This window comes from Camelus ferus, chromosome 16 (genome assembly GCF_009834535.1).
Source record: "Camelus ferus isolate YT-003-E chromosome 16, BCGSAC_Cfer_1.0, whole genome shotgun sequence".
Lineage (NCBI taxonomy): Eukaryota > Metazoa > Chordata > Mammalia > Artiodactyla > Camelidae > Camelus > Camelus ferus.
In genome coordinates, this window is record NC_045711.1 from 24,524,385 (window position 1) to 24,546,683 (window position 22,299).

Consider the following 22,299-nt stretch of genomic DNA (forward strand, 5'->3'; position numbering starts at 1 on the left):
CTGAGAGATTGGCGTTCGCGAGGCTCCGTAGCGGGAGGTTGACAGAACCGGGCTCGAGTGGAGTCTGGACCAGTGGCTGTGGCTGGGACACGGCCCAGCGGCTGCGCCTCCGAAGAGAATGGCGCGTAACCTGGGGTATTTCAGGGGCTGGGAGGATCGTAGGCTGCTCTCGCGATCGAGATAGGCTGGGCGCGGGGAGGGGGTGACGCATGGAGGGACACGGAATCTCGGGACTGAGGGACTGGGTGACTCCGGGAGGGCCCTTGCTAAGGCGCGGGCTCGGGATTTCAAAATGCCTGGCACGAAGTTGGCTGAGCAGATGCGATGACGCGAGGGTCCCTGTGGCACTGTGTCCTTTGCAAGCCTCTCAGAAATTCCCACGGTCTGGGAGGGAGGAGATGGCAGACGCTCCTAGACTCCAAACGTGTTTGGACTTAAAAGTTCGTGAACATTGTCATTACAGAGAAGGAGAAACACAGCCATTCAGAGTGGCCCCTGTACAGTAACCCCACACAAACTTTGCATTCTAATAACAGGACAGGCCGACACCAGAGAAGTAGAGATCCCCTCCTCTGACTCCTTTCTTCCAAGCTGTGCCAAAGGTCAGACTTGGCAGCGTTGAGGAGGGAGAGGAAGAGAGTGATCATTCTGAGGAAAACCATTCTCTACTAATGGAGTGAGTCGGATGTGTGTGAAGGGGAATTTTTCCACCATCAGTGAAAATGCTTTCAAGGAGTAACCAGCTTTCCCATCTGCTCTTTGTGCTGAATGCTGCCTGGAGAGTAGTCATGGGTGTTGCCTGGGGAGGTTTATTGGCCGTAGTGCCAGGCACCCACCTCCTTTCTGAGATAGGTACCCGCCATTTTCTACATCTTCTTCGAGGGTGAGGGATGAGGACCACTGCACTTTTTTTGAGTGATGTCCAGGCCTCAAAAAGTTAACCAGAGCACTTTGCTTCTCATCTGAATTGCCCCGCATAAGGAATTTTTAATTGCTAGAAGTAGGTTTTGACCTCTTGAATGGGTAAAGTGAGAGAAGGCATGACAGGTCTTGGACTCAAGCACTGTTAAAGCTACATCACTTTTAAGCAACCACTTTAATTTTCTTCATTAGGAAGGATGAGCCTGATGGACAGAATTCAAATGAGCTGGACAATGCTGTGAAGGAGCTGCAAGCAGCCCCCAGAGCCTTGAGATGGTAGGCAGAATGCAGAGTAGGTGTGTGGACATGTCAGCCTGACCTCACCCCTACTCCCACCTCCAAGATCTTAGCTGCATGAAGTACTTTGGGGAGCTGGGTGACCCCAAAGAAGAGTGATGGTTAGTAGCATTTATATCAAGCTTCTTATTAAGCAATAAGCAAGCATTTCTTCTTAGTCTCTCAATGTCCATTTGAAAGCATTTTTTTAAGTGTCTGTTCCTGGTATTGAGAAGTCAGGGACATGGAATAGAGGAGAATACTGCATCCTGGCTGGCTGGAAGGGTATGAATGTGGTGTCTGGAAATCTGTGGGAAAAGGAGAGACTTCTGCCCACCGGATGGCACCCACAGTGGTGTCCACTGCTTGTTAGTGGGGGCCGTTTTCATGCTCTGAATGAGCCTGTTCTCAGAAACTCTAAGAAAACCACAGAGGGCTTCTGTCTCGAAATGCCATCAGTGCTCCTTTTCCTCTGGTGACTTGGCAAAAGGCAAAACAGTTCTTTCTGCATTCTTTATTTCAATACACATTTACTGTCTGATTTTGTTAATGTGATTTGTTTTTCCCATTTTAGGCACCAAAAACCAAGAAGGGATTGAAAGGTGAGTGGAGAGATGGAACATCACCCTTAAGCCAAAAAGAATTCCCCACCTTCAGTCCACAAATAACAGACACGTCTGTCTGAACGTTCTTGGTGTGAGTCGTGCTGATTTCCCATAATCTCATAGGCAGCTCTGGTTTTCCTAGGGAACTCCTGCTGCTGCCTCATTGGCCCTCAGAGTAATTCGGAAATAAACAAGGGGTGGGACTTGAGAAAAAATCCTTCTTGTTGGGCTCAGGATCCAGAAGTATACAGTTGGGGTTAAGAGTGGTGAAGGCACTTAAGCTGGATATGAGAAGTTTAATTCACTGTTCACACCTGAATTTCCTCCATGTTCCCCTCATCAGAAGGTATGTCTCCAAACCAGTTCTGGGGGTCTCAGCTGGAAGGGAACAAGGAAGCTATTGGTATAAAAGAAGATTGTATGTGTGCCTAGAAATCCTGGACACTTTTCCCAAAAAAGCATCTGGACTTTGTTCAGAGTCTAGAAGACTGGCTTGTTGGCCAATGTGTCACGTAGAATGTAGGTTCTCCTGAAAATCTGTGCTGTCCTTTGAGAAAGTTATTTTCAGTTTCTACGCTGGGGTCTTTTAACCAGACGTTGTAACTTGTTGCCGGGAGTTAGAAAACATCTCGTGGGCAGTGAAGAGAGAGCCAAGCCTGAGTCCCAGCCTCTGAAGGCTCTGAGGTCTCAAGACATGAGGCCCTAAAGATCATTCTTTTCTCCTGAAGTCATGGTGGCCCTTTTTCTGTTCCAGGCTCCATTGATGATGTCCTTGGTGACCTCCTGGGGGATGAGAGTGAGTGCCCCTCCCCAGAATCCCCCGATTAGGCTTTTTTTTTTTTTAATTGAGATATAATACGCGTAAAATTCACTCTTTTAAAGTGTATAATTCAGAGACTTTTAGTATATTCACACAGTTGTACAACCATCACTGTAATCGAATTTCAGAACATCTTCATCACCCCATAGAGAAACTCCACACCATTAAGTCACTCCTCATTCTCCCCTCCCCCAGCCCTAGGCAACCACTTTTTTAACTTTTCTTTCTCTATGGATTTGCCTATTCTGGACATTTTATAGAAAATGGGATCATACAGAATGAGGCGTTTGCATCTGGCTTCTTTCACTTTCCATGCCATTTTCAAGGTTTGTCCACACTGTAGCATTCCCCTCTTTACTCCTTTCCACAGCTGGACAGTATTCCACTGTATGACACACCTTGTTTTTAGCCATTCATCAGTGGATGGCCATTTGGGTGGTTTCCACATTGTGGGTAGGCTGTTAGGAATAATGCTATTAGAAACATTCATAGACAAGTTTTTTTTTGTGAGCATATGTGTTCAGCTCTTTGGGTATAAATGTAGGAGCTGAATTACTGGACTGTATGGTAGGTAACTATGTTTAACTCTTTGAGGAACTGCCAAACTATCTGCCACAGCAACTGTACCATTTTACATTCCCACCAGCAGTGGAGGAGGGCTCCAGCTTCTCCACATCCTTGCCAGTACTTGTTATTTTCTGTCTCTTTGATTATAGCCATTTTAGTGGGTATCAGGTAGCATCTCAATGTGGTTTAGATGCACGTTCCCTAATGACTAATGACGTTGGCCATTTATGTCTTTGGAGAAAGGTCTTTGCCCAGTTTTTAAAGTGGGTTATTTGTCATTTTATTGTTGAGTTGTAAGAGTTCCTCATATAATCTGGATATTAGTTCCTTGTCCTGTGTTTCTGTGTCTGCTGCTCTGAGGAGCAGGGCTTCAGGGTCATGCCAAACTCATAAGGGACAGCAAGGCCCCGGTTCCACCTACCTGACCCAGAAGAACACACAAGCACCAGCCCATGGACACGGCAGTGCCTTTTTCTTCTTGAATTTCTATGGGGTGGGGCAGCCTGCGGGGAGCATCTTCATTTGGCACCAGTTGGGTTGACTTCCTGCTTGGAAAGATACTGCTTCTTCCCCCGTTCAGGCTTTTAAGGGACCTGCTTACGGGGCCAGTTTCCTTCCTCCATAAAGGCCCTTCTTTCAGCAGGAAGATCTGGGAGACAGAGTGATGAGGAACTTGCTGCCCTTTTCATCTTGACTCCAGCTCTGCATGGTCAATTGATATCTTCTGTTTTCTTTTTTCCAGCAACACCTGAGAAGCCTGTTAAACTAACTTCACGTGCCAGAGACACCTCGGCTGTCGCTCAGGCCCTCCCTCCTTCGAGGGCGAGGACAAAGTGAGCGCAGGGGCCTGGCTCAGGCATCCAAGCCCCATTCCATTCCGAATGCCCCTGCCCCTCCCCGACCTTCCCACTCACACGGGGCCTCTTACGGTGTCAGCCCCTCCCTGCTCGCCGCTCAGCTCCTGGCCAGTGAAGGAGCCTGGAGGAGAAAACAACTGAACTGGAGTCAGAGGTTCCGGCTTCTAGTCCTACATTGGTTGCTTACTGTGTGACCGGGGCAACTCCTGAACCTCTCTGAGCCTCAATTTTCCTACCCTCAGAAAAGGGGGATTGGTGCCTTTCACACTGTGTTTGCTCTTCTGAGCTTCTCCTGACAGCTGCCAGGGAGGGAGGAGCTTTGTGAGCTCTCCGCCCTCCACCTTCTTTTTACTCCAAGCATTTCTGGTTTTCTCTCTTATCTGCTGTTTTTAAAGGGGCTCTCCTACTTTAAAAAAGTGAAAAATCATTGCACTAGGTGGTTTGTGAGGTTCCTTTTAGCAACCTTGTTCTCCATGAGTAGTCTACCCGGGTTCAACTTGGACTCTTTAAGCCACTTCTCCTTTGTTAGAATCATCGAGTGCCTTGGGGACTGTTTGTGGGTGGGTGCTGACTCTGCCCCTTCGCAGGTCCCTCCTGGAAGACGATAGGCTTTAGCACGAGGGCAGGCCTGGCAGGAGCTGATGCTGAGGTGAGCCATGCCCCTTCTCTGCTCCTCACCCTCTTACCCCCAGAAACAGTGAGAAGGAGGTTATGGCCGAGGGGCTGCTTCTCACAGAAGGTTTAGAAGTCCCTGCGAGGCCAGTTTGTTCTTAAACAGAACAGTACCTGAGGGCTGCCCAGTGGACCCAAGGTGACATCCTTTTCCTTCCTCCCGGTGAGATAAGCTAGGGAGCTGGGCTCCTTGCACCTGCTAGAGGCTTGGGTGTTGCCCCTTCCCGCAGTAAATGCCACAGCTGGTCTGGTCATGTGGACAGGAAGTAGCCTAATTTGAGTCCTGTGATGGATGTGGTCTTCCTATTGGGAAGGACAGGAAGTGGCAGGCTTTCTAGGTCTCCACTTCTAGGTTTGACTTCAAACAACACCCAAGCCCCAAGTAAGGGCGGGACCCTGCGGTGTATGCCCCGCTGGCCCAGCTCTGCTCCTGCCCTAATGGAAGCAAGGCAGCCAGGGCCCTGAGCTTTGTTGGGCCTTGACTAACACTCGTCCTTACCCTCCGAGGGTGGCTGCAGGTTTCGGACATCTCAGATGCAGACCCGCAGGCTCTGCTCCAGGCCATGAAGGTAAGGAGACAACTGGCGCAGTGTGGGGACCTGGGAAAGTGGGGTGATGGTACTGTGTGCCACGCCTTCATTCTCCCTCTTTACAATTTGCGTTTCTGAGCCCTTCCTAGCGCAAGAGTGACTTTCATCCGTGAGCTGCTGCCCTCCCTGTTCCTCTGGGCATATATCAGTTTTCCTGGTTTATGGAGATTACAGGCCTCTGGTGAAATGGGGCGGCGGCTTCCCGCTGAGGAATGGGGGAAGACTCCCCTGAAGTCTTGTTCTTAACCTTTCTCTATGTTTCTCCTCACACCCCCTGCCAAGTCCCCTTCAGTACAGCCATCCTCTCATCAGATCAAGCCCCAAGCTAATCTTTTTTTTTTCCCATTTATTTATTTATTTAGTGAGGGAGGTAATTAGGTTTATTTATTTCTTGATGGAGGTACTGGGGACTGAACCCTGGACGCTGGGCATGCTAAGCAGACACTCTGCCACTGAGCCATACCCGCCCTCCTCCCAAGCTAATCTTTGCAGGGAATTTTAAAACATAAGTTCTGAACAGCTCACGAGAGCATGATGTCACCGTACTCGGGCAGCCTGGCTGGGGTCCAAGGCCTCAGGTTGCCCTTTGTTCTCCCTCCCCCTCCGTCCAGCAGCCCCCTCCTGCCTGACCTCTACCTCACGGCCCTCCTGGTCAGCCTGTGTTGCCAGGAGCCAAGGCTGAGCTCTCAACCCTGCAGGACCCTCAAGAATTGAGACCTATTTCCTTCTTGACTCGAGAGTCGGCTTCTTAAACTTGACTCAGCTCAAAAATCGCTCTTCCCCAAGTCCAGCCCGCTGGGATCTCCAGGCATGACCCTCAAGTCCTCTGACTCTGTTGACAGTAGTGACCCTGAGCCTCTCATCCAGAACCACGAGCTGAACCCTCCACCCACTGTGCCGCCATCCTCATTCCTTGTCAAAATCACCATGCAGCCAGTCTGGACTCAGGGCTCGTGGTGACCACGGGGTCCCCGACTGCCTTCCTCTCCTGGCTTGGTTGTGGTGGTTTTTAACGTCCTCACCATGGAACCTTGACACAGAGTAGCATACCTCTGCCTCTGGTCGCAGTTTGCTTCCCCTGACCCAGGCAGGGTTAAGAATCCAGGTCAGAATTTTTCCAGACTTTGGACAAAGGGTTATCTTTTGCCTCAGGTCCCTCTCACTGCCCGGGATCCTGCTGTTTGGTTTCTACTGCAGATGTCTTCATCATTTGCTAAGCCTTTGTGCGAAGCTGCTGAGAGCAGGCTTCAGCCACCCTGTCATTCCCGCGTCAGGGCAGCAGCTGCTAGTAACTGCTGGTAGGGGTACCAGTCTAAGACCGTTTGGCTTACTGGAGACTGACTGTCTGGGGCCTTTGTGGTTTGGCCCTGCCTCTGTCCTTGTTCTGTAACACTGCTGGGGTCAGCCCCCCCGCCCCTAGTCTTCATGCGTTCTGTGTGGAATTTGGAGGCAGCACCTTCACGAGGCTGCTCCGAGTGTGAGCACATTTAGCAGCTACCAGCTGAGCAGCAGTGGGGATTCCTTCCTCCTTCCTGCTTTTCCAGGATCTAGATGAAATGGATGCTGATCTCTTAGGTCTGAAGAAGTCTAATCTAGCCTCAGACAAAAGGTCTGCCAAGGGTTCTGAGAAAGAAGAGCAGCCTAGTAATCTTAAACCTGCTGGTATGTTAACGGCCAATGAGAAAGGTAGGTGGGAGATGCTTAGACGGAAGCTCTCATTCCCGGTGGGTTTTCTCTCCCTGGGATGGAGATGAGAGGACGGGAGCTCCTTGAGTACAGATGTGTGTTTGAATGTTTGTGGTGGGAGAGGGAGGCAGGTTGAGCCTCCTCCCTGCCTAAGGCTCTTCCAGTCCCGCTAAGTCCAACATGGTGGCTCTGGAGAAGCCATTGGAGTTAAATTGGAGAATGTTATAGCAGCCTGTGCGTCTCCCAAGCCTATGTCCCCATTTGGAGTGACTTGTGACTAGGGGGCAGGAGGTAGCTTGCAGACCACATTTCTCTGCCAGAAGCCTCTCTGACAACTGGGGAGGTGTAGACCATCCCGAGGCTGCGTCCATAGCCGCCCCCAGGTAGAAGTGCTCACCATCCCAGTGGTCCCAGTCATGGTGTGGCAGAACATAGGCCAGGAGAGACACAGGCCTGTGACCTTGCCCTCCCTTGGCTCCCTGCAGGAGACGCCATTCCCACCAAGAAGCTACCTCTCTCTCCCACCAGCTTTGGGCATCACAGGAAGTTCTCCTTTGAAGGTACCACAGGCCCTGCAGTCGTGCTTCTGGAACACTTCGGTTCTGAGAGTAGAGTAGCCTGGGCAATGCTTACCTGCTTGCCCGAGGCCAAGTCACTGTGTTAATCAGATGAGGAGCAGACAGCCAGTGCCCCGATTTTGCTCTTCATGAATTCAGGGAGGGACCAGTTTTGTTCTCCTGGCTGGGATATTTGGGACACTTATTTACAAGGACTTTGACACCAGGTGTCAAACTGAAGATTTTATAACATGTGGGGAGAGTTTCCTTTCCCTTCGAGAATGCATGGAAGTTTGACTTCTCTTCTGATGCCTTGGGAACGTTTCCAGAAGGCTCGGGCAGACAGCAGAGCCTGGGCCAGTCATGCTGGAATGCAGGCCCCGCAGGCTCAGGGCCGCTCTCCCCGCTTCCTGTCCCCTGGCCGAGCCTGGTCTGTGTCTGAGCCCCCCTAACCCAGGCCCCCGCCCAAGACGCCCGAGCAGCTAGTTTATGTATCAGAGCATCTAGAAGTCTCTGGTTGAGTGAGAACGCACCCAGCACAGTGCTTGTTTTCCTGAACAAAGTGTGCCATCTTACCTTTGCTTTCCCCTTCTGGCTTTGAGACTTGGAAGACCCATTGGCAGGACTTCTCTCCGATGACGAGGAAGGAATCTCCAAGAAGCCACCAGGGATGGAGAGCAAAACAGCTTTGGAAAAGAGCGCAGCCCCGGTCAGAGATCAAGGTAGGGGGGTGGGCTTACCTGTCCTGAATCAGAGGCAGCTGACTCGCCCAACTTTCTGGTGCAGAACCAAAGACCCCACCAGGCAGAGACTCCAGGTCTGAGATCCTGGACCAAGAGATTACCGGTCTCCAGGAACAGGGTGGGGGATGCGTGAGCCCTGGAGTGGGGCCGGGGAAGTGAGGTCCTGCAGGCAGACCAGACACTGTGACGCCTGCTGTTCCACGCGAAGGTCAGGGTTGCAGGGAAGCGCCCCCCTCAACCAACTTAAACATCACAGCTAAGGGCAAGAAGGCTGCAGGCCTTATGCCCTGTGTTCTGTCTCTTAGGTCCCTCTCTGCCTCTAACTCCTGGGGACACCCCAGTCCGAAAGAAAGAACTGCTCTTTGACGATGAGGATGACATCATGGCCACCCTGGGGTTTGGAGACCGCCCCCGAGCAGAGAGGAGGCCAACGGGAGACCAGTAAGGGGCCTTATGAGCAGAGAGTCCCTGGCCAGGCTGCTGCTTCAGGCCCAGGGAGAGGGAGAAGCCAGAGGGTGGGCACAGCGTGGGCCCCCCCAGGAGCCCTTGTACTCACAGGTTCCTGCCCCGTGTCCCATCCTGCAGGGCAGCGCCCCTCCCCGCTCGCTCCAAGCTGGATGAGCTGCTGGGTCGGGGCACTGCCGCCAAACTCCTGGCCCACCCGGGCAGCGGGGAGCGCAGGGAGTTCAAGCTGGACAAGAAGTACCAGAGGCCACAGGGTAAGGACGCCTGTGGGGCAGGGGACCCCAGAGCAGGTTTTTACAACAATCCATAATAGATAAGCTTTACATCATGACACACATTATTCTTCCCGTTTATAACTGAGACAGAAGCATCAGGAAATAATAATTACCTTGCTCAGTACTCTTGTTTTTTTATTGATACACTGTTTGACTTATAAATATATTGGTCACAACTCATTAGTTTCTCAACTTGCTAATAGGCAGCAGCTCAGTTTGAAAAACACTGCCCTGGACCAGTGTTTCTTTGTTCAGAGCGTCGGCCCACTGGCCGTCTGTTGAGAATCATTCCTGTGACACAGGCAGCTCACCGGGCCTCACCTGCAGGATGCCTGTTGCAGGGCTCCCCTTGCACTTTTAACAGCTCCTCGGTGAGAATCGCGCGCTGGAGTCTGAGGTGTTGGCAGACGCCCAGCCCCTCACCCCGCTCCCCCCACAGCAGCCTCCCGGTCCACTAGTCTTAACCTGTCAAGCTGCCAGTTCAGCTTTTTTTAAACAAAGAATTCTACAGCCGCAAAAGAAAGGTTGACGCCCCCTGCTCTAGATCACAGGTGCCTTAATTCACAGACAAAGAAGAAACCTGGGATGACGAGGACTTCACCTTCAGAGCCTATCAGCCCACTGTGGGCCCCGAGGGCCGGCAGTCCCGCCGGCAGTCGGTCAGGTAAGCGGGGCCTGCAAAAAGCTTGGCCTCAGAGACTGGCTGCCCGTTGGGAACGTGGACTCAGCCCCACCCCATCCCACTGCCAGTCTTGTTTGCGGGGCACGAGGCTCTGCAGGTGCTACAGGAGGAGGGGGTTGCCCAGTGCCCACCAGTCCAGGCCCAGTGGTCAAGACGGCCCCCAGCAGGAGCCAGCCCCAGGTTCTGCTCCCAGGGTCCTCAGAAGGAAAAGGAGACAGGGAACCCAACCCCACCAGAAGCCCCTGAAAGCCTTAAACTTCTCCCTGAGGCACATCTACCCGCTGTGGGGGAAGAAGACTGTGAACCTTGGGCAGCAGGCTCCTCAAACTGCTCCAGGGCACACTGCCCTGGGATCTGCCATGACATCCTGACAGCAGTCTTGGCCCAGTTTGCAACAGAATGTTAACGGATAGAATTTTCTGAGTTTGAGGTATTTTCTCCCAGTAAGTATTTTAAATTTTGTATTTTGAAATAATTTCGAATTGGCAGAAGAGTTGTTAGAAGGGTACAAAGAACTCGCTCTTCCTCCACCCAGGCTCAGCAGGGTTAACATTACTTCGCAGTAGCTTCATCAGCCTCTCTTTCTATCTGAATAACCCTGTGTACACGTCGACTTTTTTCCCCAATCCCAGTATATTCTTAAACCTTGGAACTTGCTGCCCATGGCCAGTAGTAGCACATAGAGGCAATGGCCAGGTCGTGGAATGACTGTTGATGGAAAACCTAAAACCACCTGATCCAACCGATTTTTCTCTGGACATGTGGGCCCGTGGTTGTACTTTGGTCCCATTTGCTGCGAATGGAGTTGTCCCTGGTTCACGTGGCAGAATCCACAATGTCTGTTTCACAGTGTTCTACAGACAGCACTCACCCGCTGTGGCTCTGGCTGTGCAGGGCCCCTGGGCATCACGACTCCTTAGTGTGGGCCCCATTGTCACCCACTCCCAGCAGCAGAGGGAAAGGCTGGGACAGGCTGCTTGCCCTACCTTAGACTCCCTCTTCTCTGTCTTGAAGTAGGTTCTTAGAAGGCAGCACAGACCCCAAGGGAGAACCAGGCTCCAGACAGAGCAGCCCAGCGGCGTCCAGCCCCATCCAGCCCAGGAGGGGAGGCGCCGATTGGCTGGGCCTCAAGGACGACATCTCGGACCCACTCCCTCCCTCCCCAGCCAGGGAGGCTCAGAGGGGACCCCCTCCCGTGAGCCAGCTTTCTGCCCCAGGCTGCCACTCAGGCCCGGCCAGGCTGCCTTCCTTCTCGGGGGCAAAGCCACCAACCGAGGGTGCAGGTTCCCCTGCCAAAGCCAGCCAGGCTTCCCAGCCAGGACCATCTGAGGAAAAGGAGGAGGAGGACTGGCTGAGCCATACCCTGTCTCGGAAGAAGTCCCAAGGTCTGGCCAGAGAGGAGCGCACTGCGGCCCCTAAGGGCCAGAACTCCGTGGGGGTAGTGGGCCAGCCGCCTACTGGCAGGTAGGGGCTCGGGCTGCCGTCTCTGGTGGAGGGAGGGCCTTGCCATCCTGGTGCCTCCATCGGGAGCGCCCACAGTGCGCTGTGGGGCACAGTGCCGCCTCCTTCCGGTGCTTCTCCCTCTCTTGGGGGCTGGGGTGAGCATCTGGCTCCCCGCCTTTGCCCAGCTGAAAACATAAGGGAGCTGGGGGCTGTTGACACTCATGCCCTGACTGCTGTGGGGATAGGTGCCGACCTGATCAGGCAGGAGACCCAGGTGCCCTTATGGCAAATACACAGCCATCCCGGTGCCTCTGAGCAGGGGCTCTGCCCACAGCACCCCTGGGCTAACAGAACACCAGTGTCTGCTTGGTCTGCTGGCCTGAGCTGAAGCAGGTGACTCGTCAGCTGGGATTCACTTGTGCTCTTCCGGGGTGTTAGAGGAAACAATGGCTGAGAGGCGGCTCCTGGGGGAGGCCACAGAATCAGGGGCAGGACAGGGGGCTGGCAAGGCTGGGACTGTCCAGAGGAAGCCTCAGGATGCTATGCGGCCAGAGCAAAGGGGAGGTGAGGTGGATAGTTGTGTGACAGGCTAGAGACGTCACCCACCCCTGGGGTTGCTGTGAATGAGGAGGGCGGTTTTGACCTGAACCTGAAACCAACGGGAAAGCTTCCTCGCTGCTGACCCCAAGAGCCCAGAGGAAGGGGTAGCCACAGACGGGAGAAGGGAGGAGCTGGTCGGGTGCCGGGCACAGCGGGAGAGTGAGCCGAGCTGCAGCCTAAAGCCAAGCAAAGCTGCGGGGACCAGAGCATGGCCCAGCCTTGGTGCCCAGGACAGGTCCGCTGTCGCTCCTCGGACTGTCTTCAGATGGTCGCCCCAGTGAGCACTGAGGCGGGGACGGGTTACTGAACACCAGGGGCTCAGACTTGGGAGAATTTCCAAGACGGGCTGGTGGGAACAGGAGAAAGGCTGAGGGAGGCTCGGAGCGTCTTGGCCACAAGGCTGCACACGTGGGCTTTGTCCGGCCGGACCTGGACCTCCTGCCGCCTTCACACTCACGTTTCCTTTCTCAGCCTGCCTGCCAGCCAGCCCGCAAGGGCTCAAGCCAGCAGCGACCGCAGGGCCCTCAGAAACAGGAGCACCAAAGCCGCCTGCCAGGTCTGCCACCTCAGGGTATGTCGCCACGGGGCTGAGGGTGGGTGGGGCGTGGCAGGGCAGCTTGGGCCCTTTTCCCCAGAACAACAGGTGGTGGCTGTGCAGGGCTCTGACATGGTCAGTGTGCTGTGTGGTGTCAGGCCCACTGAGTGAGGGACCTGAAGCGGGGTCCCCGTCTCCTCTTCCCAACTGAGACCCCACTCTTAGTGAAGTGCTCACCTCCAGGCCTTTCCAGGCAGTGACTCAAACCTGGTGTTTTCCTTTCCTGCCCTGCCACCCTCCCCTTTTCCCTGTGTCCTGTACAGGAGGCTGTTGACCTTGCCACCTCCATCCCTGTGTCCTCAGGTCCCGCGTAACTAGGAACCAGGCCGCCTTGGCCCTCCATGCAGGTGACTCAAAGAGGGGAACAGCCCCTGGAGACCACTCTGGCACCGGTTCGTGTTCCGCTTTGTTTGGCGGGTTTAACTCGGGGTAAAGGAGAAGCACTAACAGCTGCCTTCAGGGCCCCGAGAAGGCGAGTGAAGCTGGGCGCTCCCGAGCGCACACACAGACCGCGTTTTCTACACCTCCTACTCATCTCTGTGCCGTTGATCTTTCAGAGCCTGCGATTTGTTTCCTGAACTCCCAGGAGCCCCCAGAGCTTTCTGTGCCTGTCCAGGTAGGGAGGGGGACAAACAAGGGTAGGTTTCAGCCCGTGGGGCAATTCTTGTGTACTCAGAAGCAACACCCACCAAACCTGACCAAGGCCAGGAGGAATGTGCCCTTCTCTCAGCCAGCAGCTGGGCCTCCTCACCAGCACTTCCTTGCACTCCCAGGCGGAGTCAGGTGCTGATGTGCCAGCACCAGGAGGGAATGGAGGTGGCACCCAGGCGGGGGCAGCCAGAAATGTGCCAGTCAGAAAGCAGGGCTGCAGGCATCCTGATGTTCCGTCTAGAAAGCCTCCTCCATCCTTGCCATCCTCCCACTGTACCCCCTCTGTCTCCCAGGGTGGCAGCCCCCCGGGCCTGGGGAGGCCTAGCCCCACAGGAGCAGCTCACTGTGAACCCAGATGTGCCTCTGAGGTGGTGGATGGGGGCCGGTCTGCAGGAAGCAGGACAGCTCTCAACATTTGGACTCAGGCCTGACGGAAAGGGCCAGTGTCACAACCTCTTGTCATAGCTGGGGCCCCAGTGTTCATCCAGGACTCTGGGATCCCTGCTGGGAAGGAAGTTGTTCTGAGGAAGGAAGGGAGACTCATTTTCCCTAACCAGACCTGAGAGGGAAGGGCAGTGACCCTGTGACTCTTCCAAGGCCTCATCCTTGGCCTCTTGGTGTCACATCCTTGTCCCCATCTACAGCTACAGATCAGGCACAGGCCCAAGAGGTCCAGAGGAGTGAGGGCCAGAGGTAGGTGAGCTCAGCTGAGTCCCCGTCCCATTCCTGAGCAAGAACATCCCTCCCCATCTCCTCCAGTCCCTGCTCCCGGAGTCCCTGGCCCAGAGCCTGCTGCCAGGCACACAATACCAGATGCAGCTCCTGGCGGCACAGGCACAGCTTCAGGGCGGCACCGCCGAGCTCCAGGCTGACCTTCTGCAGAGTCAGGCCCGGCTGGCAGAGCTGGAGGCCCAGGTGAGGGGCAGAGGGGCAGCTGGCTCGGGGTTTGGGCAGGGAACCAGAGTTGCCATGGGACAGTGTCACTGTGAGGGCGGGCGGCTTCCCCGGGCGGTCTGAGAGATCCCACCTCCCCTCCCTCCCACCACGCTGCCCCTCCTGCATCTCCCAGGTGCGGAAGCTGGAGCTGGAGCGGGCCCAGCACAAGCTGCTGCTGGAGAGTTTGCAGCAGCGGCACCAGGCTGACCTGGAGCTCATCGAGAGTGCTCACAGGTAGCCCTGCTCCTCCTGCCTGGGCTCACAGCCGTCCCCGGCAGATGCGCTGGGAGAAGCCCTTTGGGTGGCCGCCCTCACCTTCTGAGGCCCACGATTGGGTGTTCTGTTGGCAGAAGCCGCGTCGAAGTGCTAGAAGCATCGTACCAGCAAAGGGAAGAGAGGCTGCGGAGAGAGAACGAGGAGCTGTCCGCCCAGTACCTGTCGCGCTGCCGGGAAGCCGAGCAGGCCCGCACCGAGCTCACTGCCCAGCACCAGCGGCGCTTGGCCGCTGCCACGCAGGAGAAGGACCAGGAGATGGAGCGGCTCCGGGAACTGCAGCGGTGAGGGCAGGCAAGGCCCAGGGATGGGAGGGCAGGGGGAGCTGGCTTCAAGGGTGGCCAGAGGAGGCCGATGGCCATGAGACCCCAAGCTGTGGCTCAGCAGCCTTTGAACCAAAGCTTAACCTCACTGACGCATCGCCCCTCCTGAGTGGGGACCCACCACTCCTACAGAGGTGGGGAGGGCGTACTCGCAGGGCCCAGGGGGTCACTGGGTGCTCGGGAAGGGCCTGGCAGCAGTAGGCAACCCAAGTGCTAACTCAGCACAGGTTAATCCACTCGCCAGCTGGACCTCTTAAGTCCAGTGACTAGATCGGCCCTGGAAAAGGTTTGCACTGCTGTGCCTGGCGTGTTGATCTGGTTGCCCTTCTATATGGGGGCAGCATGGGCCTTTTCACCCTACTCAGGTTAGCCAGACAATTAAGGGTTGTTGGCACACCTGTCCTTTCGTCCATGTCAAGTGTCCTTTGTTGAACAACAAGGACTCTCCCCCAGGGTGTGGATTGGGAATTGAGGCACCGAGACAGATAAGGCAGAGGAGACAGGGAAACTGAGGCAATGCCCAGAGGAGAGGAGGAGAGGTCTGTGGAACACTGACCACCCAGAGGCATGCCCCTGCCATGCAGAGCTGCCCGTGGTATTCACTACACCACCTCCCCACTGCCCCCTCAGGGCCTCCATCCTGGAGATGCGCAAGGACCATGAGGAGCAGCTGCAGCGGCTGAAACTACTAAAGGACCGGGAGATTGATGCCGTCACCAGCGCCACCTCCCACACGCGGTAGGCGTGCCCTCCTGGCCCCCTTCACCCCGAGGGGCGGTGCTGGGGTCCCCAGGCCCGCGTGACCCGAGCCCTCCCCAGGTCCCTGAATGGCATCATTGAGCAGATGGAGAAGTTCTCCAGCAGCCTGCACGAGCTGTCCTCCCGCGTGGAGGCCTCACACCTCAGCACCACCCAGGAGTGGGAGCTGGGGATCCGGCAGCGGGACGAGCAGCTCCGAGGTACTGCAGGGTCCACGTGTCCCTCCCTCCGCTCCCCCCGACTCCCCATGGGAAGGTGGGCGGGCAGTGAGTGCCCCGTGGGCCGCCCCCAGTGCTGCAGGAGAGGCTGGGCCGGCAGCAGCGGGACATGGAGGAAGAGCGGAACCGGCTCCAGGAGGTCATCGGGAAGATGGAGGCACGCCTGAGTGAGCAGAGCCGGCTGCTGGAGCAGGTGGGCTCCGTCCTCCTGCCCAGGGCCTGTCTCCCCCAGGCAAGGGCAGCTGCGCTCTGACCTCACCTTCTCGGCCCTAGGACTTTCCTCTGGGATGTCTCTACTGCCCCTGTCTGATCTCTGCCAGGGCTCCCACCTCCCCACGTCCAGAGGTGCCCTGGGTCTGCCCTGTCCAGCCCCTCCCTGCCTACCCGCTGCACCTCCCTCTCTCCTGCCCCCCACTCAAATCCTTCACATCAGCTGCTGCCTGTGACATTGGGAGAAATACTCCTGTCTTCTGAGCTGTAACAGATAACATTTTTAAACTCCCTACATATCTTCCATATATAAGAACAAGCTTTATTCTTTAAAAAATAGTGCCTTTCACCTAGATTATCCAACTAAGTGAAGTCAGATAAAGAAAGACAAATTTATCACTTATATGTGGAATCTAACAAAATAGCACAAATAAACTTATTTATAAAACAGCCACAGACTCACAAATAAAACAAACTTATGCTTACTAAAGGAGACAGCAGGGGCAGGAGGGGATAAATTAGGAGTATGGTATTAACAGATATACCCTACCATATGTAAAATAGATAAATAGCGAGCATTCACTGTAAAGCACAGGGAACTGTATTCAATATCTTGCAATAACCTATAATGAAAAAGAATCTAAAGAAATATATATATATAACCAAATCACTTTGCTGTACACCTGAAATTAACACCATACTGCAAATCAGCTTACTTCAATTAAAAACAAAAGTTTGTTCATGCTTGCTTCAGCAGCACGTGTATTAAAATTGGAATGATACAGAGATTAGCATGGCCCTGCGCAAGGGAGACACGCGAATCTGTGAAGTGTTCCCTATTTTAATAAGTGTACTAAAACAGTTGTACTCCAACTGACCTCTACTTTGTGCCGAACAAAAAAGCAATTCCTGATAGAATTGGTCCAATAAATACTTGATGAATTCAGCCAGGGTGCCACTGATGGCATGGCATGTATCCTGCAGACCTATCAATATGTAGACATAGGTCTTTTTATATCCTGGGGTTTTTTTTAATCATGTTTTTTTAATATTGTGAACCATATTTATTCAGCCCTTCATTTGGTGCTTTACTAAGCACCCGCCTTGGGCCAGGCTTGTGTGTGCCCCGCATCCCCTGGCATATGGTGTCAGGCCCACCCTGGCTGGTGCTTTTACCTGTTGGATAACAGGAGACAGGAAGGCAATGCCGTAGTTGGTGATTCAGGGAACAGAGGTATTGCTGTTCTTCGGACCTTCGGAGCCACCTGAGGCTTCTCCAGCAGTGGTTCCTGAGCTGTTAGTCGTACAGTTAATCCCAGCAGCTGGGCCCTGGTCTGCACCACTCAGGAAAGGAGGTGTCTGGTATGCGGTGGGAGAAGCCAGGATTGGGGCAGTTTGCACAGCTCCCCAGGGAACATTCAGGCCTGATTGGGGGCAAGCAGAGCATGGAAGGGGCAAGAGCTCTCATCTGTGACCTGGCCCACAGGAACGCTGGCGGGTGAGTGCAGAGCAGTCTAAGGCAGAGTCCGTGCAGCGCACTCTAGAGGAGCAGAGGAAGGTCATGGTCCAGCAGATCACCATGGAGCGGGAGGAGCTGGAGAGAGCCAAGGTGAATCCAGGCACACCGTGTTCAGCTGCCTTCCTTGCCATTACGCCCAAGGATGCTCACTCTGTGCCCTCGCGCCCTGGTCCCAGAGTGCCTTGCTGGAGGAGCAGCAGTCCGTCATGCACAAGTGTGGGGAGGAGCGGCGGCGCCTGGCGGCCGAGTGGGCCGAGTTCTTTACACAGCAGAAGTTGAGTAAGGAGCGGGCGGAGCGAGAGGCAGAGCGGGCGCTGAAGGTGGACACCCAGCGGGAGGGCACCCTCATCAGCCTGGCCAAGGTAGGGCCCAGAGCCTCCTGGGCAGCCCTGCCCCTTCTCCCTGCCCCCACTGTCTGCTCCTCCATCAGGAGCATCAGCTTAGCAAAGAGCGTAGTGAAAACAAGAGATTAAAACAATAGTCATCGCATCATAGTCAGCTTCCTCTTATCATCCTAGGTGCTCTGTGCACATTGTCTCATTTAATCCTCATCACGTTTCCATGACTTAGATATTCTAGAAATGAGGCAACTGGGGTTCAGAGAAGTTGAGCCCGGGGCAAAGGGGCTACACAGAGGCTTGGCCCCAGGTCTCTCTGCCCATCATCAGACCCCCTTGTCCCCCCACCTCCTCCCAGGGTCAGGGTGGAGCAGAGCCACAGCAATGAGGCAGGAGGCTGGGGCTGGTCCTCGGAACCCTGAGCAAAGCCCAGTTCAACTCTTGGGAGGAGAAGGCAGCAAGGCTTTACCATCTCCAGGAGCAGGCAGAGCTGAAGATCAGGGCAAGTGAGCTCCGGGCCAAGGAGGATCAGCTGGTGGCCGAGAGGGAGGCTCTGGAGCGGGAGCGGCAGGAGCTGCGGCTGGAGAAGGATAGGGTCAGTGCCGCCGCCCAGCGCATCAGGCTGCGTGCTGAGGAGGTGGAGAGCATGAGCCAGGTACCCGGCGGCGCAGCTCCCAGGCGTGGCTGGGTTGCGGGCAGTGCGCTGACCCCAGCCAGCCCGGCTGACCCAGGAGGCCTCCCCACAGGTGGCCTCAGAGAAGTACGAGGAGGGGCAGCGGGCACTGCGCGAGGCCCGGCAGGTGCAGTCAGAGCAGCAGGCCCGGCTGCAGCTGGTGCAGCAGCAGCAGGAGAGGCTCCGGCAGCAAGAGCAGCACGTGAATCAGGCATGGCTCCTCCCCGCCCCCACCCCACCCTGGCAGCCCCGCTTCCTTGGCCGCTGTTCTCACAGCTGTGTTCTCTCTGTGGGGACGGTGACAGGAGCACCTGAGCCTGGCCCAGCAGCGGCTGCAGCTGGATCATGTCCGACAGGACCTGCTCTCTGGCCCTGTGGCGCTGCTCTCCAGGGCCCAGGGCCTGGCACCCTCTGGCCTGAGTGGTAAGTGGCTCTGGAAGGACAGACCATCGGATCAGCTGGCCCACTGGGGCAGGCAGTGCCTGGAACGTCCAGCCCATGCTCCTGGCCTGCTCAAGTTAGGGGCCGGCTGGGTCTAAAGTCATCTTGGTCACTTCTTTTCCTACGTAGGTGATGCATGTTAATTATAGAAAAATAAGTCATAAATAGAAGGAGGAAAACTATTTTTTTAAATATTACCCTCAAGCTCCTAGACTTGACTTGCCCTTGCTATGTGCCTTCCTTGCCTCCTGGTGCAGTGCTGGGCACATGCTGGGGGCTTAAGACACAATGAATTCTTGGGGGAAAATAAAATAAAATAAAAATAAGACAAAAATAATAAAATATTACCTTCAACTCCACTCTCGAGAGAGAACCACTTTAAACATTTTGGTGCATAACATTCTAGACTGTTCTGTATATATTTTTTAAAACGAAATTGAGATCGCATCATATGTTGTTTCATAACTTGATTTTTTTCATTCAGGAATAGACAGATGGACCATGTTTTCATGTCAGTAATTAAACATTTAACTTAATTCTTAATCAGCATAATTTTCCATTATGAGGTTGTTCCATATTTTTACTGGTTTCCTACTGAGGGATTTTTTTTTGTCACTAAGATAAACAGCACCTCAGTGGAAATCTTTGTACATACCTCTCTGCACCTTTGCCCAATTATGTCCTTTGAATAAATCCCTAGAATTGAACTTACCAGGTGAGACCCCATGAGCATTTTCAAAGGCTTTTTAGAGTTGGATGTGCCAGCAAGATTGGCCTGGCTGCACCCGCCTGCAGTGATGAGAAGGCCCCGGGGAACAGGCTGTGGCCGCCCTGGTCTCCCACTAACACTGTGGTTCCTGACTTCCTCCTCGACCTTTTCAGCCGTCGTGGCTCCTGCTCCCACCACGCCTCGGTGCAGCCAGCCGCTGGCCGGCCTGGGCCCCTCGCACCTCCACGCCAAGCTGGTGCTACTGAAACACACAGCTGCGCAGGTGAGCCTCCCAGCACAAAGGCCGCCCTTGCCCCGGCCCACCCACCCCTGGAGACTCAGGGCTCCTGGTGTTCACACTGGTGACAGGCAGCTCCCGCGGAGGCAGGAGGGAGCACAGCCTGGCCCCAGGGAGGGCTGAGCCCACCCCCTGGAGGGGAATAGAGCATCTCTGAGGCCTGTCCTCTGTGTCACTTAGGGAGCATGTCCTATGTGCCAGGCTCTGTGCTGAAAGTTTATGTTCCTTGTAAGCGCTTGCCCTCCCACAGCACTCCAAGGCAGGTAATGTTATTTTCTGCAGTTTCCAGACAGGCTTAGAGGGATGAGTCACGTACTAACAAGTGGTCCCACCAGGAGTGAGAGCTGGTGTTTCCCTGCACTGCACGTGCTCCTGCCCTGCCCCACCCGATTCCCAGAGCCGGACAGAACTGGGACATAAGCGGAGGGGAGGGGGGCTCCCAGAGAGAGGGCTGCTCGCCTAGCACCCAGGGACCCCTTCACCCACAGTGCCACAACCCAGTGCCCCTGTCCACAGAAGGAGGTACAGGAAGCAGCCCGAGGGCGACTTCTCAGTAGCTCTGCCTTTCAGGACCATGACTTCTTGGAGAATGAACAGTTCTTCCTGGAGACCCTGAAGAAGGCCTCTGACAACATGGCATCCCATTCAGCCTGAAGGGCCCACCGCCGCCTCAGCAGAGGCCTCAGACCCTGGAACTCTCCCACTGCCCACTGGCTGCCAGCCCCGAGGAAGGATCCCCAGGAAAACTCTGCAATGCCCAGGGCCTGATTACAGTTCTCCCTGTGGAAGGGGTGCAGGCGCCTTCTTCCTTAGTGCTCCACCCCGTGGGTAAGGCCCTGTGCCTCTCGGACTCCAGGGGCAGCAGCTTCTGGGGAGACGCGATACTGAGGGCATCCCAGCCCCACGACACTGTCAGCCCCAGCTTTGGTTCTCCTGCCCCGCACGCTCCCAGCTACGGTCCCGGGGTCTGACGGGCGCTGTGGGCCCCTCAGCTCCTCAGCCTGTGGGTGGTTCGGGGATCTTTTCCCCTGGGCCTCTTCTGAGGCAGGGGGTCTTCTGGAACCCCTTTCCACAAGGAATCTCCCACCCTTCCTGCCTGAGAGGCCAGCAGAGAGAGCATGGGGTCTTCTCCCTAATGGGGACAGAAGAGTCAGGCCACCCATTTTAATGGGCCTTCCAGCCTCCTGGCCAAGGGGGTGGGCAGCCATGCAGGGGCGGAGAGGGCTCTGGGCCCGGCCAGCCTTTACCTCCCAGTCTGCTGCGCTCTTGGGCCTCAGCCAGCCCTGCCTGCTGTCAGGCCGGCTCCCACAAAGTCCCCGCCTTGTTCCCGGCTGCCGGAGCAACGGACTAACTCACACAGATACTGGCCTCATGGCTTCTTGGAATACGCTCCCCAGAGGCAGGAGAGGGGGCTGTGGGTGATGGTGGGGTGTGGGGAAGGACAGAAGGCTTCTCTCTGTGCTGTTCTCTTGTCACAAAACCACATCCGGGTGGGAATGAAGATGATGGCAGCGCCAGACCGCTGCCTGGGAGGAGACAGCACCCTGGGGACGGGAGGGGCTGCTGCCCTGTGTCAGAGTTTGGGGGGCTCTGCCCTTCTCCACTTGTGGGCAGTGGGCCAAGGCCAGTCGGAGGGGCACCAGGAAAGGGTTGGGAGAGTTGGTGGTTGTCCCCTGCAAACCCAAGGACTCAACTAATAAAATCACAACTAATCTAGAGCGGCTTCTCTCACCTCCCATCAGAGGAAACCGTCCAGGGGCGAGGGAAGGTGAGGAGGGCCATGCCAAGTCGGGTGTGGCGGGCACAGGTGTCTCTGCTCTTTCAGAAAAGCTTCCAGAGGGGCATTTTTTTTTACATCTTGGACCCACTAAATAGCTATATTATTTTTTCTTTGTTTAATGAGGGGGAGGTAATTAGGTTTATTTATTTATTTAAATTTGGAAGAGGTACTGGGGATTGAACCCAAGACCTCGTTCACCTAAGCATATGCTCTACCACTTGGAACTATACCTTCCCCACTAAATAGCTACATTCTTAATGGCTGGATTCTTAAAAAATGTGCCACCACTCATCTGAGTTTGAACCTATCTCTTAGAACTGTTTGTAGCTCTGTTATTTGCTATAAAACTGGGCGGGGCTGGGACCCTCCAGCCCTACACCCTACCTGCCTGCTGGCTGGACCACAAGCAGGAGAAGGATATGAAGGGGCATCACAGACGAAGGGACTGAGACTCAAAATAATCTGCCCCAGGTGGCACAGCCAATAGCAGAACCTGGGTTTGAGTTTTGCTTGGGCAGATTCCAAAGCCCTAGGCGCTCAGCCATGTCACTTTGCTGCCTCCTCCTAGAACGGCACACCGCACACAGCACTTCTGCGCAGTGGAGGATCCCAGGCTCCTTGGGTGGTGCCCACACCCAGGAGGGAAGCATTGGTGTCCCATTAGAAGCCTGATTAAAGCTTGAAATTCAGTCCTTGGAATTCGCACTTATCAAATTCCCACCCATGTAAAGAGCTAGAGGGGTCTGAGGATGGGAGTAGCTGGTGTTTACAGTCACCTGACAGATTTGTGGATTAGGGGAGGGTGCAGGGAGACCCA

At 55.0% G+C, this 22,299-nt stretch overlaps 1 protein-coding gene and 1 pseudogene across 1 annotated transcript; both read left to right on the forward strand.

The window, feature by feature from the left end:
• On the forward strand, positions 1 to 21,420 carry FBF1 (Fas binding factor 1). Its single transcript, XM_032498240.1, is given in 32 exon segments — positions 1 to 135; positions 537 to 676; positions 1,114 to 1,197; positions 1,772 to 1,799; positions 2,557 to 2,598; positions 3,932 to 4,022; positions 4,634 to 4,652; positions 4,654 to 4,695; positions 5,237 to 5,287; positions 6,853 to 6,994; positions 7,480 to 7,554; positions 8,154 to 8,273; positions 8,600 to 8,735; positions 8,880 to 9,013; positions 9,602 to 9,698; positions 10,731 to 11,180; positions 12,130 to 12,330; positions 12,658 to 12,746; positions 12,912 to 12,970; positions 13,765 to 13,920; positions 14,075 to 14,175; positions 14,292 to 14,498; positions 15,168 to 15,275; positions 15,357 to 15,496; positions 15,589 to 15,707; positions 17,211 to 17,333; positions 17,420 to 17,605; positions 18,060 to 18,236; positions 18,328 to 18,465; positions 18,560 to 18,677; positions 19,578 to 19,687; positions 20,273 to 21,420. Coding segments are annotated over 30 exon segments (3,546 nt in total). The 5' UTR covers positions 1 to 135; positions 537 to 676; positions 1,114 to 1,194; the 3' UTR covers positions 20,357 to 21,420.
• On the forward strand, positions 16,470 to 16,568 carry LOC116656950 (annotated as a pseudogene).
• Positions 21,421 to 22,299: the final 879 nt, after the last annotated feature.